Genomic DNA, 15,748 nt, shown 5'->3' on the forward strand with positions numbered 1-15,748 from the left:
AGCCCATTTCAGTCTGCTTTGATTTACAAACCTTTTGCTTGTACTCTGACTCACAGCCAAGTCCACTGGATGGGCTGATCAGGTTCCTAAGCACCACTGGCAAGTGTTTCTCCAGCACGACAGAGCACTTCTCCATGGGCTCAATTTTCCTCTAGCTCTTCCTTAGTCAGTGGCTACAAAATATCCCACCCTTCCAAAGGAGGCCAGTTTACATTGAAACTACCAGGTTGACTGTTGAAGAAAGAGCTTTTACTCGCTGAGTTGAACTTTCAGCCACTAAACCTTCCCCCCCCCCCAGGCTAAGTGAACACAGTGACTTCCATCTTATGAGTTGGCTTTTAATATAATTTATTTTGGTACTTCTAAACCCTCCTCAATTTAGCATCCTCCTTAGAATACTTCACCCAAAATGTGCTGTGGGCAAGACCTCCTCAGTGCCACTATTGCTCCTGTTTTAGATGAGGTGCTGCTTAAAATAATGCAGGGGTTTGGCTATTTTGTTCCATAGCCTTTGCTTTGTTATTTTAAAGCCATTGAGTCATTTCCTTACTCCCAGATTAGCAATGCTGCCATCTAGCGTCCAGTTACCCTTGAGATGTTCTATTTATTTAACTGCAGATTATTGAGTGTCTTAAGGAAAACAAGAAGCAACTCAGCACTCGCTGCCATCAGAAAGTCTTCAAACTCCAGGAGACGGAGATGATGGATCCAGAACTGGATTATACTCTCATGCGTGTTTGCAAGCAAATGATCAAGGTAAGGGTGGCTGGTTGATGAGGAGAGGTTTAGAATTAGGCCACATCATGTTGCTTTCAGTGTAACATTTTCTCTCCATGCAAGAGTACATGTAGCTGACATTGCCTTGAAATAGGAATCCACATGGATTTTTGTAGGAAGATTTTTGGACGTTTAAACTGGGTTTCTGCCTGCTGCTCCTCATGAAGACTTATCAGTTTTGTTGATTTCCATATTTATTTGTCTGCAAAGGCAAAATCTTTCATTGGGAATTGGCCCATCTTGTACACAAACCCAGAGGCCATTTCTGCATGGCATGGGATGATTTGTTAATATTCACAATATTCTATGGTGCAAACCAAATCTGACCATTTTTAGTGTACAAGCTTGACTCTTCATTCTGGAAAGAGTCAAACGGTTCTAATCTTAAAACATCTCCTGACCTCAAGTATGTATTTTTAAATATCTAGCTATGAATATGCAGTTGATACTCAACCATATTCTAATCTTCTACCAGATACTCAAACATATCTGGTGAAAGATCAGAGAAGTAAAACTGAAATGGCAAAGTGTCAAACCCTGGTTGAGGGGCAAGCTTTTTCTCTCTCCTCTGCTGTAACTTCTGTAGAACTTCAGGCTTTCTCAGAACTTTAGGCAGGTGCATGCCCTAAAGGCCTGATACTAAAGGAGATACAGCAAAAAGGCTCTTGGAAGTGCAGCGGCTCTTTGATTTCTCTTCAAAGTACTCAGACCAGCAAGAGGATCATATAGAATTATAGCTGAGCGAAGCCCCACTTTTCCCATCTTCCTGTCCTGTTCTTGGTTCAGTGTGTTTCTAAACTTTCTCTGCAAAAATACATTGATTCAGAGGTGCCGTTCCCACCACCTCTCCTGACATTAATGGGCATGGGTATTAACACAACACCTTTTAAGAATTCATTCCATGCCAAGCAACCTCTGGGTTGGCCTGGAAGTGCAGTGAGGCCTGACTTGTGCCTCTTCAGCACTTTGCATTCAGGCAACAAGAGTCCTGGCTTAAGATGGGAAGTGCTGTTGCTCTCCCCTTGCTTACTTGTTGGTGCTTTCTCTCCCTCTGTCAGAGATTCTGTCCAGAAGCAGATGCAAAGAACATGCTGCAATGTTTGAAACAGAACAAGAACAGCGAAATGATGGATCCCAAATGCAAGCAAATGATTACCAAGCGCCAGATTACACAGAACACAGGTAATGGTGGGGGTTTTCTTGGAATTGGGCCTGGGCTCTGCACTTAAGGGCTGTAATCTTTATTACCTGAAATGTCTGATATCCCATCTGGACTACTTTAATGTGCTCTAGGTGGAGCTGCCTTTAAAATGTGCTCAGAAATTTCAGTTGGCCCAAAGAGCTGCAGCCAGACTGTTGACCAGGGCTAGATATAGGGAGCAAATGATTTCTTTTTAAAACATTTCCAATGGCTACTGGTCTGTTTCCAGGAACAATTCAAAGTGCTGGTTATGACCTTACTTATAAAGCCCTATACAGCTTAGATCCAAGCTATCTGAAAGACCATATTCCCTCATACAAACCTACTTGGCCCTGAGATCTTTGGGGGAGGCCCTTCACTCAGTCACACCACCCTCACGGCATGTTTGCCGGGCACATAAGATAGGACCTTCTTGGTAACTGCTCCCAGACATTGGAATTCTCTTCCCAGAGACGTTAGACTGGCTCCTTCCTGGTTGCCCTTCTGCTGGCAGGAGAATACTTTTGTATTCCAACAGGCTTTTAGGAACTGACCTTTTTTAAGGAAAGGGCTGGTGCTATGATATTTTATAGTTGTTATTTATACAGGTAACTCACATCTTATGCTTATTTTACTTACACGATTGTAGCTTTGTGGGCGGGTGGTAAATAAATAAATGGAGAGCCAAGGAAACCCACTCTCCATTTATTTATTTCCTCCCCACACTTGTGCATAGTTGTGATCACATGCTTATCCTGCTCTGGGAAGGCTGTGGGAGGGCTCTGGCAGCGTCCCAAGTTCAGCCTGCCAGACTAGACTGTCTTGTTTGCTTTGTTTGTGTGGCATAAATGTTTTGTCTATTCAGGTCTGCTGTAGGTATAATCGCCTCCAAGGCAAACTTTTCTTGAGTGTTAAAATAATTTGTCCTCTCCTTGCACAACCCCATGCCTTCACCATTCAGCATTGCCTATTTGAAAACTGGTAGGATTTTTTTTTTATTTGTCTTATAAAAACATCTGATTTTAAGTTATTACCTATACTTGAAACGTAAGAGGAGATTCCCTAGCCCAATACTAAAGTTCATACTGTGCATACAAAAAGTGTCAGGTTCAGTTCATCTCCAGTTAAAAGGATCTCTGAAAGAGCTTGATATAAACCTGAATTTTTTAAAAATGCAGAGATTTAGCTATGCTATAACTATGTGTGTTTTCAGGTGTGATTGTATGTTCCTCAGCTTTTGCTGAATAAAGAAAAAAGTTTTAAGAACACCCCTTTCCCCCCTCCCCTGGGTTATTTTCCCATGGCATCGGGTTAACCATATCAGTCACCCACCCTTCGATAATTTCTACAGACATTATGAGAACAGCCTGGAAGCAGCACCTGTACTGCTCTATTTATATGCAGTACTGGGCAGAACAAAAAAAAGTTGGAAACCAGCGTGGTTTGGATAATTGTCTTTAAATTTTCATATTCCTAACCCTGTGTGCATCATCAGTTGATAGCCACCACGGAAGGCTTTCATATCACCTCATCCATGACACTTGGCAATGATTTAGCATTGGCATGCCCTCCCTATCACAAGCAGGACCTACAAACCACACCTAAATGTTACGTATGAATCAGAGATAGTAGTTGGTTGTGACCCTAACAAACCACAGTGTAAAGCTAAAGCTTGTTCTTGGCTTCCTTGTTCTTTTGCATCCTTTGAGCAGAACAAACAACATTGCTGATGTGGATATGATGCTAAGCCAGGGTTTGTTGCTTGCACTAGGGGATGAGGGAAGCAGGAGGAATCTCCATATTAATGGTCAACCATGACCATGAGAGCTGGGAACCAAGTAATTTGAATTCCACAGCTTGTTCCTTTTTTCTATGCTCCCACAGGATTGTGGGCATCTGCCGAGCCTTGTGTGTATGTAGCTGGTTTCCTGAGAGCCAAGGCCTTGCAACTTGGCTACATTATGGGCAACTCAGACAGAAAGAACTCCAGTGCTAGGCTGCTTAGTAAAAGTGGCTCAGTTCTGCAGCTGGCGCCTCATTCCAGCAGCCAGTTTTCATCACTAATTTTGCTCCTTTCTTCCTTCATAGATTACCGCCTGAATCCAGTGCTCAGGAAGGCCTGCAAAGCTGACATCCCCAAATTCTGCCAGAGCATTCTGACCAAGGCCAAGGATGATTCTGAGCTTGAAGGACAGGTCATATCCTGCTTGAAGCTGAAATACGCAGACCAGGTGACTAAGGGGCATGTGTTTCACAAGGACCTAGGGCCAGAAGGTCCCCAAAGGGACTTGTTCTGCTATGTGACATGTGCCAGTCAACAAGCATGTTTAAAATACAGGCAGGTCTCAGAAGCTTAGGCCCAGTTATACAGGTTCTCTGGGATTTTGTTCCAGTGATCTGATTTAGTCAACCGAAACTTAAAAGTTACGTTTATTTAACTTAAAATTTAAAAAGTGTGCTGTGTAAATTTTACATGCTGAATAACTATCTAAAGAATTTTTCCAGCAACCAAGCATTTGAAATGAATGTTGATTAGGAGAGAAAAATGAATAAAACCCACTTAATAAAACATTTTAAGATGGGACAGTTGAAAACATACAGTTCCATACATGGTTTAATGTTTGTAAGTAATAGAGTGTTTAACATTAATTTTATCAAGTCCTAAAAGTTAACCACTTATATTTGGAAAAAGCTGTAACTATATTGAAATTGCACAATTCATTATGTTATTAGCTAATTTTATGGAACAGTGAGTTTTTTGTAATCCATCTGGTGTCACTGATCAGCCTAAGTGGTGCGATCATTATGTTAAAAGGAGTGATGTGTAAAGCAGCCCCTGAGAGTTGAGAAGGCTTCTTCTTGGACCTGCAGACAGAAAGCAGAGGTGATCATTGAGCTGCTGGTAGCCTTCCTCTGCTTATCTTATCTCTTTATCAACTAAATGGCCCTGCTCTTTTCCCTCATGAATATATCAAGGGATATTAGGAGACAGAATATGAGCATAGGTAAACAATGAAGGAGGACTCATCTCTGCCTTATCTCCCTGGAAGCATTCAGAATTCCCAGCTGTCAGAGGCTCACTTGCATGGGGCTTCTTCTGGTGTGGTGAATGTAACACATAATTACCCTCTTTGATCAGATTGCTTTGGCTTGCTGTATTCTTGCATCTTGAATTGAATTGCAGATTTTGTCTAAGTGCTGCCTCATTCTAATGTTTTCCCATATGAAGAATTCTCCCTATAGAAAAAAGCCATATACAAAGCTGCCTTTTGCTGTCAAAGATTGTCTTTAAGAGATTTTTAGTGCTAAAAAATGCACCAAAAATACATGATTGCTCAAGTTAGTTAAGATTAGTGGTTAATGGTTAGTAGTTAAGATTTGTGCTGAATGTGCATTAATGATTCTATGGCATGACTGTTCTTGTTCTCACCCTTAAACAGCGTCTCTCTCCCGACTGTGAAGATCAGATTCGAGTGATTATCGAGGAATCCGCTCTTGATTACCGGTTAGATCCTCAGTTGCAGATGCATTGCTCAGAAGAGGTAGGAGCTTTCAAATTCAATCCTCCTTCACACTATATATGTTGGCAAGTTCTCATGAGCTCCTGGTAGTACAGTTTGAACTATGGCGATCTTGATTGAATCCCCCAGTAGTTTAAAATCACCTTGTGGTTGTCACCTTTTGTGGCATTTGCAATTTGCAGAGAATGGATTTGCTCCAAGAGCTGCTTGTAGAGCAAAGCGTTACGGGAATCCAGCTTGGCATTTTACACAAAAATTGTTCATGTTTCATATGGAATCATCCTGTCCAGAGTTAAAGTGATATGTTAAGTTCCTCCCCTTGGTCCTTTTCATGCTATGAGGAATAGTTCCTTGTTTCATCGTAACTGATATTTAAGGACCTCTTTGAGAACAAGCCTCCCATGAATTTGGAAAGGAACAGGAAGCTTAAAAGCAGGAGTAGATGGTCCCTAATAGTATTGCCTTGCCGAGCAAAAACTATATGATAGAAGCGGGGTGGAGAGTAGGTGCTGCTTGTCACCTCTGCTCATTTCCAGAAATTGTTCCAGGCTCTGCCAGGTGGAATTTAGCTTAAGTCAGGGAATAGCTTCCAGCCTTGGCCTTAGGCAACATCCACAATAGAGGACCTCTGGATAATGTTGCTAATCCTCTGGGCTATGTTACACTGTAAGCCTTTCCTCAGTAATAAAGGGATAACATGTACTGAACCAGAAAGTAAGGTTGCATTTGTTTGCCTTGCTAGATTCCATGTTTTGGACCTTTTTTCACATAAATTTGTTCTATCTCCCTCCAAAAGGAGGCTAATTTGTTGGCCTGTGGTACTATAACCTAATGTATTTTATGTTTTGAAAGATATCTAGCTTGTGCGCCGAGGAAGCAGCAGCCCAGGAGCAGACAGGACAAGTGGAAGAATGCCTGAAAGTGAATCTGCTAAAGATCAAAGCAGACATGTGCAAGAAGGTAAAGAACTAGGTGTGCTTCTGTGCTAATGGCAAGGGGGAGAATGCTAGATTGTGTACAGCTCAATCTGATGGCATTCTCCTCACTTCGGAACTTCTTCGGCGCTGCAGCTTTGTTCCCTAGCTTGGATGTTCCAAGGATTCCTAGGGCTAGTTGTGATTTGATTTCCCCTCTGTCACTGCTCCTCAGTCCACTTCAGTCAGCCAAAGGAAGGCATCTATTCCTTCCCCTTTGCATTTTTCTGTTGCCACACTTCAGCACATCCCTTTCAAATTCTGACCTGGCAACAGTCATCAATGCCTTCATAACTTTGAGTAGACTACTATAGATGTGCTCCATTTGAAAGCAACTGGAGTCTTCCACACTGCAAAAAAAGCTTACTTTGTTTGAGAACTGCTCAGGGCTATAAAGCAGGGTTTAAGTATTCTAAGTATAATGAAGCAGCAGGAGGATGAGCAAGTTAAGATGAAATATGCAAATCATTATATTGAGGGTGCATTGCAATTTTCTGCCCTTCTAGGAGGTGCTCAACATGTTGAAGGAGAGTAAAGCTGATATCTTTGTGGACCCCGTCCTTCATACGGCCTGTGCCCTTGACATCAAGCACCACTGTGCTGCCATCCCACCAGGAAGAGGGCGACGTAAGTCTTATAGCTTGCTAAGAAGCCCAGGAAGCATCTCTGCCACCAGTGGTGCTACTTCCACAGAGTCAATTGTTTTTAGTCTTATGTTCCTGCCCTTGGTATTGAACAAGTCTAGGCACAATTGCACTCTAAACAACTTGCTTAGGATAGATTTGTACACTTCCTAGAGGTGTGAAGGACTAGTGGATAGAATCCCCCCGCCAGTGGTAAAAAACAATATACTTGGGGGGAAACAGAGGAACTTCCATACAACTTTCATCATCATTGTTTAGATTAATGAGTAAAATCTTTTCTAAGCAATACGTATTTTCTAAAAATATATATAAAATATGTTAAACACTGGGGTCACCAATGTGGTGCCCACAGGCACCCCTGATGATTTTGCCTGGTGCCCATGAAATCTCTGAGCCCCCCATTGCTCCCCCTCCCAATGAAGTGGTGTGATGGTCGTTACCTGTTTTGTCACCTTGAGAAACACATAATAGCAAGAGGGTGGGAAGATCAAGATCATGATGATCTGAGAAAAACTGTGCCTTCAATCATTTGTAACACTCTTCCCACTGTTCTGCAGAGATGTCTTGTCTGATGGAGGCCCTGGAGGACAAGCGTGTGAGGTTGCAGCCTGAGTGTAAGAAGCGCCTTAATGACCGGATTGAAATGTGGAGCTATGCTGCCAAGGTGAGCAAAGCTGCTCGCTTTATTCCTCCAGGAAGACCTCTTCTGGGTGCCTAGGGATTGTTGGAGTTATGAGGGAATTGGAACAGATGGAAGGTTCCAGCATGATGCATGTGCTGATGCTGAAGGCCGTGAACACATGATGGAATGCCGCTACTGTAATGACAATCCTTGACACAATATGCTAGATTGGTCTTGGAAGCGAGTCTGAGTTACCGACATGGACAGCCTTAATATGCATGTCGAGCATGGCTCCTCATCACTTCTGTGCAATTCTAAATTCCATCTGTTGAAAGCTATCCTTGCCAGGGCAAGTGCAGCACAAAATGTAACAGTTGCTGTTACAGAGCAGGGCCCCATCACTTGATATCTGAGCTCCTGGACTCTGAAATGGGGGGGGGGGGGGGAGAGAGAGAGAGAGAGAGAGAGAGAGAGAGAGAGAGAGAGAGAGAAATTTGGAAGGCAATACTATACTGCTGTTGGACAAGCATGTAGCACCCTAGTGGGGAATCCCCACTCCTCTCCAGACACCTTGCTGCACATACCCTGGCTTGTGTTTGCACACTCTGCTGAGGAGAGATTGGTTACAGAAAGAACATCCTGAATCTCAAGGGGAAAGCTTGCAGTTGAAAGGATATAAGGAGCGTAGGACTCCTCTTGTTACTTCACAGCTGTTGATCTTTTTTGTTCAATACCATGTGAGGGAGGGATAGGATCAGATACTTTAAAAAATCATTTATTAATGGAATTTATAAAGTTAACCTATTACACAAAATCTTTGATTGATGCCCAAAACAAGCACAATTAAAGTACAATATAAAGTGATAAACTAAAACTTAAACTAAAAACACAAAACACAGTTTTTACAGCCAAGAAGACTAGTCCATAAAACAAGTTATTTCAAAGGCCCCTAGGTGAATAGAAAGGTCTTCACCTGGTTCTGAAAAGATCACAAAGCTGGTGCCAGGTGATTTTCTTTAGGAGGTGTGTTTCTTCACCCAGGTGCCACTACTGAAAATGCCATCTCCCTGCCCTACTTTGTTTGTTTATTTTTATTTGAAAGAATTTACAAGCTGTTTAATATATATTTTAAATTTCTTAAGCCTGTGAAGAAAAAAAGAAGGTTCAGGTAAGCACCTATGAGAGAAGGAGCTGGCAGAACACCAGCATAACATGGACAAACGGCCTAGCCCAGTTTATGATCCTGCAACCCTATTCTGGTTTATACAGGGTTGTAACAAATCGGGTGGTTTTAGAGAAGATTTTTTTGAAGCACTGACCCCTAAATTTCATCTGTACATTGTAGATATCTGTTACGATTGGTTTGGGAGCTGACTCTTCTTCCTCCTTGCCTGTCAGGTTGCCCCAGCGGAAGGCTTTTCTGATCTTGCCATGCAAGTGATGACCTCTCCATCCAAGAACTACATCCTCTCAGTGATCAGTGTGGGCATCTGCATCCTGTTCCTGATTGGCCTGATGTGTGGGCGTATCACGAAGCGAGTGACACGAGAGCTGAAGGACAGGTAGAGCCTGCCTTGGTAGTCAAAGGGAAGAAGGAAGGAAAGAAGGCCTGCCTGCCTGCCCGTTGCCCAGTTTGTACAGCCCTCCTCTGTATAGTCTCCCCTCCCACCTCTCCGGAGAGTACAAACAGATTAGAACAGCAGCCCGTGCCAGCTGAGTGTCCCATCTCGTCCATGGCTTCTCCACCCTCGGAACGAGTTGGCACGTGCAGCCTTGGCGGTCCAGCCAGCAGCTTCGTTACCCTGTCGTTAGCGACTGTTGTTTGCCTGCCTGTAGACAAGTTTTTTCTCTTTCTCTTTCTCTCTTTCTCATACTGTCGGAACTGCCTTCACTCCCCAGACAGACTGACAACCTGCAGCTCAAGAGGTTTTTAAAGCAAATTTTTAAAGATCTGTTCCAGACATAGTGTTGGACAGTAGGTCTTGGTGTGGAAGTGTTTGTGCTCCTTGGCTTAGGCAGGAGGACCGAGGGGAAGGGACATCACCCACCATTCACAGCTGGCCTTGCTTTGGACATCTGGCTCACCCTGGAACAAGCATCTCCAGCACATAATCAGTCAGCAAGAGTTGCCTCCAGAGACCCGTCATCATCTCTACTGTTTTTGTGCTTTTGTTACTGTATTCTGTTGTACTTCTTTTTTTCTTTTTGTGGCTTGTTCCTCCGTTTTTGCCAACAGGCAATGCCTTCCATACTTCTCCACCCCCACTCCAATCTTTGGGGTTAATAAAATATTGACCAGATTAAAGAAACTTCAGTGGTCTTACAGGTACCCCCTGCAAAACCATACTGTATCTCAAGGGAAGCCGTAGGACAAGCTATGGTGGAGCTGTGGTCTTGGGTAGTAAGGCGGTGGGTTTTGGAAGAAAACGAGGATTTGGGTCCTCCCCAAAGGGGCTGGACCCATAGGGTTCTTATTTACAAGTTACTGAAGTTTCCTCCCTGAACTGTCAGGGAGGGTGTAAGACTTCTTTTGCTGTCAAGAATCCATCTCAAGAGATCATCAGCCATTTGGGAAGTAGGGAAGCTGGCAGGGCTCCCTACACTAAGCAAGGATGGGGGAGGGGAGGGGGGGATAGCTTTCTGAGAGTTGGATGGGAGAGGTATCTTTGCTGAAGTGATGCTTTTAGTAACAGTACCACAGTACCTGTTTGCAATGAGCAGGAGTGTGCTCCTTGTCTGTTGATTGGAGAGCACAGGGAGGAACTCGAAGAAGAGGAAATACGCATGTGCAGGCTCCTTGTGTATAGTAGGATATCTATCAGCCTGTTAGACATGGTTGCCTGTATGCTTTAGAGGGCTAAATCATGAGTCTGCCCGACACAAGGCTTGAATGCAACATCTTCTTCCCCTCCCTGCCCCTTTTCCTGCTTTGCTGCAACTGCTCAGTCAGATGTCAACTTCTCAGCATTCTGCATTAACGTCACAAAAGCGAGGGGCTTTTGGCAATGGGACCAGCTGATCTTAATGATGTGGACACTCAGCCATACCACTACTGTGAATATTTTCTGCTGCTCTTGAAGTGTTGGTAAAAGGCACAAAAGTTTTTAGCTTTAGGAAACCTTTATTTTTCATCCTACTGGAAAGCAAGTCGTGCAGAGTGTGGCTTTGTATTCCCGAGGATGGCAAACTGGAAAAGCTTGTGCAAGAATCTCACCCCACCCCACCCCTGAGGCCCACTGACTGTTTCAGGCCTCCAAAATTAAGGAGAGATGATTAGGGAAATCAGAGATCAGTGGGCGAGCCTGTGTGTACTGAAGGGTTTTTTTGGACTGTGGCCACTAGATTGGATTTCCTTCCCCTGCTTCTGATATTACTGAATCTATGAATGGTGACATTGGAAAGGGGTGTGTGCCATAGTTCCCCAACTAGTGTGTGCTCAGTGCATTCCAAAGCCTCTATTCCCTCCCCCCTCCCTTTCACCCACACCTGGATGCCCTTCAGTATTGTGTTGTTCTGTGTTTTAACTCTGAGGCAAGGCATAGACTTCTTTATCCTAAGGAATCCACCTTGACTCTGAAATGGGTTGGCAATGGTGGAGGATGCTCTCAGGGCAACTCAAGTCACTTGCAAGAGAGGCAGCCAGCAGATTAATTGCAGGGCGCTTAGAGCTGCTATTCATACTGTAGGAGGCAAGGAATAACCTTGGTCATATCATCTTCCGAATCCTACACAATGTTGGGAAGAAACTGGTACTTGCATATGGTGACCCTGCAGCAAATGCTGTGAAAGGAGAGGATGCCCCCACCATCCTGGCTAGCACATGCATTCAGATAAGATGCACAACGTATTATTCTTACATTGCTTCCCTTCAGCCAACTACAATTGCCTTCCCTCGATCCTAGTGGGAGTGCCCCATTGGTTAATGAAAGAAAAATGCTCTTCCCATAATCAGCAGCAGTGGTTTTTGCAGGCATATAGTGATGCTACCGAAGAGGAGGAGCTTGTGCGAGAAGCACGTAAGGGGGCTAGTTGCCTGGGAAGAGACAGAATGCCGAAGCCATTACAGCCAGCCAGTCACTCACTCCACTCTCTCAGTGACCTTGAATGAGCCATTGTTTTAAAGAGACGAGAAGCTGCCTCTTGAGTTCCAAGCTCTGCAGGTCTATGTCTCAGCATCACCTAAGCCTCCATGCAGTCTCCTCAGACCCTGTCAGTTTCAGTCTGACAGCTAAGTATTCCTGCTTTGAGGCTTATTTGAGGGACAACTGTTTACAAAAATGATCCTTCATCTAAAGTGGCATTGTATTGCAAGTGTTGTGCTTGTCATTTCCTTCTCAGAATACGTGCAACTGCTTGAGGAAGATGGAAGGGGCTGTGCTGCAGTTTGAATGTTTGAAAAGTACTTAGGAATTGGGAGCTTGTTTTTCTGCTTCTTCCCTATAAGGTTCCCTGTTTGAACTTGTAGTACTTGCTGTCTTCACCACTGTGGCCTCGACTGTCTTGTAACACGAGCTCCTCCAGCTTCTGGACCCTGTGCTGCTGCTGCTTCTCCTTCCTTGTGTCTCATCTAAAGCTGTGCTGATGCTGTTCTCTTGGCTCTCATCTCAAGGAAGGTCCCCTGTTTTGATGCATTGGAGATGGAAGTACGCGGGTTGGGCACTGCTCTATGCATAACAGGATTAGAGTACCTGCAGAAAAGCCCTGGTAGAGCCTAAGGAGCAGGGATTTCTAGGCTTTTAGTGGTGGCTCTTAGATGTAGCCTAGGGTATTCTCTTGTCCCAAAGTAAGCTAAGGAACTTGTTGAATTGGAAAACTGAAGGATCACACATCCTTTTCCGCTTCATAGTTTGTCCTGGCCCCCGGCTTGTGCTGACACCTGTTCTCATATTGCTAGTCCTTCTGGACAGCTGTGACCAGCATGATAATTGGTTCCATTTCTGTGTAGATTCTGAGCATCAGGTGCGCCGCTTCTCCATCCGACACTTGCAGACTCCTCCATCCAGAGGCTCCCTAGCTGGCGCAGAGAATTAAATGACTTATCTCAAGGTTCTTGGAAATGCATCAGAGGCAGGCTGCAATTTCCCTTCAGGTATGCTTTGGAACTCAATATAAGTGGTGTTTGATTGAAGAATAGGTGTTTGAGAGAAGCAAAACGCAGGTGCACAGAACAACTCAGGGTGGCATAAAAGGGTTCGTATTCAGTGCCCCTCCTGCAGCTTGCAAAACCAGCCCTTTGGAGAGACAGTAAATTGGTAGATGATACAGCTAATGTTGGCTGACCCTTAGTCCTTTTAAAAAATGTAACATTAACAAAGGTTTTTTTTGTAAATTGTTTTTCCTTTCTATGTACAAAATCTTGGCTGTTCTTTCTTTTTACATGTTCATGCTGTGTAATTTTGAATTGTTAACGGAGATTCTGAACATAATGTGCATTTTTTTCTGTACAGATGAAATGGGAGAATTTAATAAAAAAGAGTCTGCAGGTTTTTACTTGTTTTGCTTGTGTCTCCATCAACTGTGAATAAAAAGGGAATCTCCCTCCCCAAGTCATGCCAGACAAACTATCTCCTTTTCTTTTTAATCCAGAAAAACTTTTGACAGAAACTCATGTGGTACCTTTGTTGACAAGATGGTAAAATGTGGGCTGGATTATAATTGTTGAATGGATCCACCGCTGGTTGAGCAACCATATCCAACGGGTGTTCATTGATGGCTCTATCTACCAAGAAAGAGGTCTCAATTGTCAGGGCTGTGTTCCTGGGCTGTTAAACACCTTTATAAACTACTTTGATTCAGGGGGTGTTTATCAAGATTTGCAGATGGCATGAGACTGAGACTAATTATAGCTCTCACTTTAAAAGATAGAATCAAAATTCAAAATGATCTTGAGAGGCTGGAACACTAGGTTACAAATAAGTGAAATTCAACTGAGATAAACATCAAATCCTGCATTTAGGTACCAAAAAAGAGCCAGATTTAGGTTGGGGTGGGGACCTAGCTTGGCAGTTGGGCATGTGAGAATTTAGGTTTCTTAGTCAATCACAAGCTAAACATGGACCTACAGTGCCGTTTTGCTGATATATAAGCAAACACAATCTTCAGCTTAAATTAACACAAGCATGGTGTCCACAACATGGGGAGTAAAAGTTCTGCTCTGATTGCTGGTCAAGCCACATCTGGAGTACTGTTTCAGTTCTGGGTGTCACATTTAAATTACATTTACCATCTTGCATTTTTAGCCTCCCTTTCCACCAAGGAGCTCAAGGCAGCAGACATGGTTGCTCCTTCCCCTATTTTATCTTCATAATAACTATATGAGGTAGGTGAGACTGGGATATAGTGGCTGACCCAGGGTGGGGATCTGGCCCTACCCACCACTGACATGTGGCCCTCAAAAGGTTGCCCAGAAGATGGTGTAGTTCAGGCTGAAAAAGGTTCCCCACTTCTTCTGTAGGTGCAAACAAATCTTACTTTGGAGCAAAGTTCATGATGCCTGTCAGCCACCACACTTCTTGGTCTGCCTTATGTCAGTTTTCATGAACCAGCCCTGACCCAGATGGGAATTCCCTGTTTCCCAAAGTGATGGTATCTCTAAGAATGATGCCACAAGCCACTGTGTCTCACTGATGCAGTGTGGGGTAGGCATACTTGGCTTTGTTGAAATATTACATGATGAGGGGAAGATACATTTGGATTGGATCTGTATCAACAGTAGGCTCAAGTGTTGGGGAAGGGGGAGGGGACACTGGAACAGTGGTAACCCAATAAAAGCAGAGTGCTTCAAAACTGGGATGCCTGTCTGTGGCAAAGAGCTAGCCCAGGATGGAGAAGATGTATTTTTCTTCTTTGTTTTTTGTGCAGTTGGGAAAATATAGGGCTTAGCTGTTCAATGGTGAGTTCCTAAACTGGAGGAAGAGGATCTTGTTCTATGTGAAGTTGGGGCTTTATGAAAATACATTCCCTCCAACTTAATCATGCAAAGCTTCCCAATTTGGCTTTTTGGTTTTTAACCTAGTGCACCACTAAAAATTAATCTTCAACTTTCTTCATATGAAAACTGCTGAGCTTCTCTTGGTCTTGCACCTAAGGACTCTCTGTGTTTCACCTAAAAAGATACAACGGCGTACAGATGGATGCATTTTTTAAAATGGGGATGGAGCAGTGGTCAACCATTGCATGCTTCTTTGTCCCAGCAGTAGGAGGTGCAGCCTAAAACTTGCTTCAGCGCACAATAGACTGGAGTCTCCTTTGTTCTCCACCCCCCCCCGACATTTCATCTGAATACTGTCCCAAGATGCAGGCAACTTTAGGGACGGGGGGGGGGGGCTTTCTCCGCTCTGGAGGAACCAGGAGCCTCTTATCCAGCTGAGGATGGCGACCCTGCTGTGCTTTACAGATTGCCCGCAACTTTACGCCATTTTTGGAGCCTACGAGTTTACAAAAACGGATGGCAACATTACAGCGGACAACAATCACATTACTTACTTTTTTAAAAAATGTGAACAGTCAGTGACAACCGAAGTCGAGCTTTCGTTCATTTATTACATTAACATATTTCCTTTCCTGCAAGTTGCTAGGGGGCACGGTGCCGGCACTCCTCCCCATTTTCTTCTCCGTAATAGGCTGGGGTGAGAGACCCACCACGGAGCAGCTTCATAGGTCAGCGGAGTTCACCATGTGCAACGGTTCCACCACTTCGGCAGAAGCCTTACGAACGATCCCGCCAACAACAGCGACTCGATCGGTCCCTCGTTGCTTCCCAAAAGGTTTTTAAGATTTATTTTGCACTTTCAGGTATGCAAAAATTAATGCAAGCTTAAAGTATTATTTTTAATAAAGTAGCGGGAAGCTGCCTCGAGAATATGCGCCCCGCCCCCCGTAGCACTGGCAGTTCCTTGGCGAGCAGCGCGCACAAAACTCCCACTATCCAAAAAACTGCGTCCAGGATGTGCAGAGCAGCATTAACGCCGCCGCAGCTTAGGAACTGCACACTGCGCCTGCGCGTCGCAGAAGCTTTTCTTCCCCCCCCG

At 44.1% G+C, this 15,748-nt stretch overlaps 1 protein-coding gene and 1 long non-coding RNA gene across 3 annotated transcripts in view; one reads left to right on the plus strand and one right to left on the minus strand.

The window, feature by feature from the left end:
* GLG1 (golgi glycoprotein 1) overlaps positions 1–13,204 on the plus strand; it is a 65,070-nt gene extending 51,866 nt beyond the window's left edge. The window contains exons 19-27 of one of the 2 annotated variants that reach the window (XM_079988367.1): positions 619–756; positions 1,836–1,959; positions 4,046–4,188; positions 5,398–5,499; positions 6,331–6,438; positions 6,959–7,079; positions 7,654–7,760; positions 9,117–9,280; positions 12,664–13,204. In XM_079988367.1, coding sequence (XP_079844493.1) covers positions 619–756; positions 1,836–1,959; positions 4,046–4,188; positions 5,398–5,499; positions 6,331–6,438; positions 6,959–7,079; positions 7,654–7,760; positions 9,117–9,280; positions 12,664–12,670 — 1,014 coding nt within the window. In that variant the 3' untranslated portion in view covers positions 12,671–13,204. Of the gene's footprint in view, positions 1–618; positions 757–1,835; positions 1,960–4,045; positions 4,189–5,397; positions 5,500–6,330; positions 6,439–6,958; positions 7,080–7,653; positions 7,761–9,116 lie in introns of both variants that reach the window. The other variant, XM_079988368.1, reaches the window with a different exon arrangement.
* Positions 12,853–15,720, minus strand: LOC307222933. Its single transcript, XR_013841917.1, has 2 exons — positions 15,204–15,720; positions 12,853–13,437 (listed from the first exon to the last, which is right to left on the minus strand). It is a non-coding gene; the product is annotated as an uncharacterized lncRNA (long non-coding RNA).
* Between the last annotated feature and the right edge of the window lie 28 nt (positions 15,721–15,748).

This window comes from Podarcis cretensis, assembly GCF_951804945.1.
Source record: "Podarcis cretensis genome assembly, chromosome: 8".
Lineage (NCBI taxonomy): Eukaryota > Metazoa > Chordata > Lepidosauria > Squamata > Lacertidae > Podarcis > Podarcis cretensis.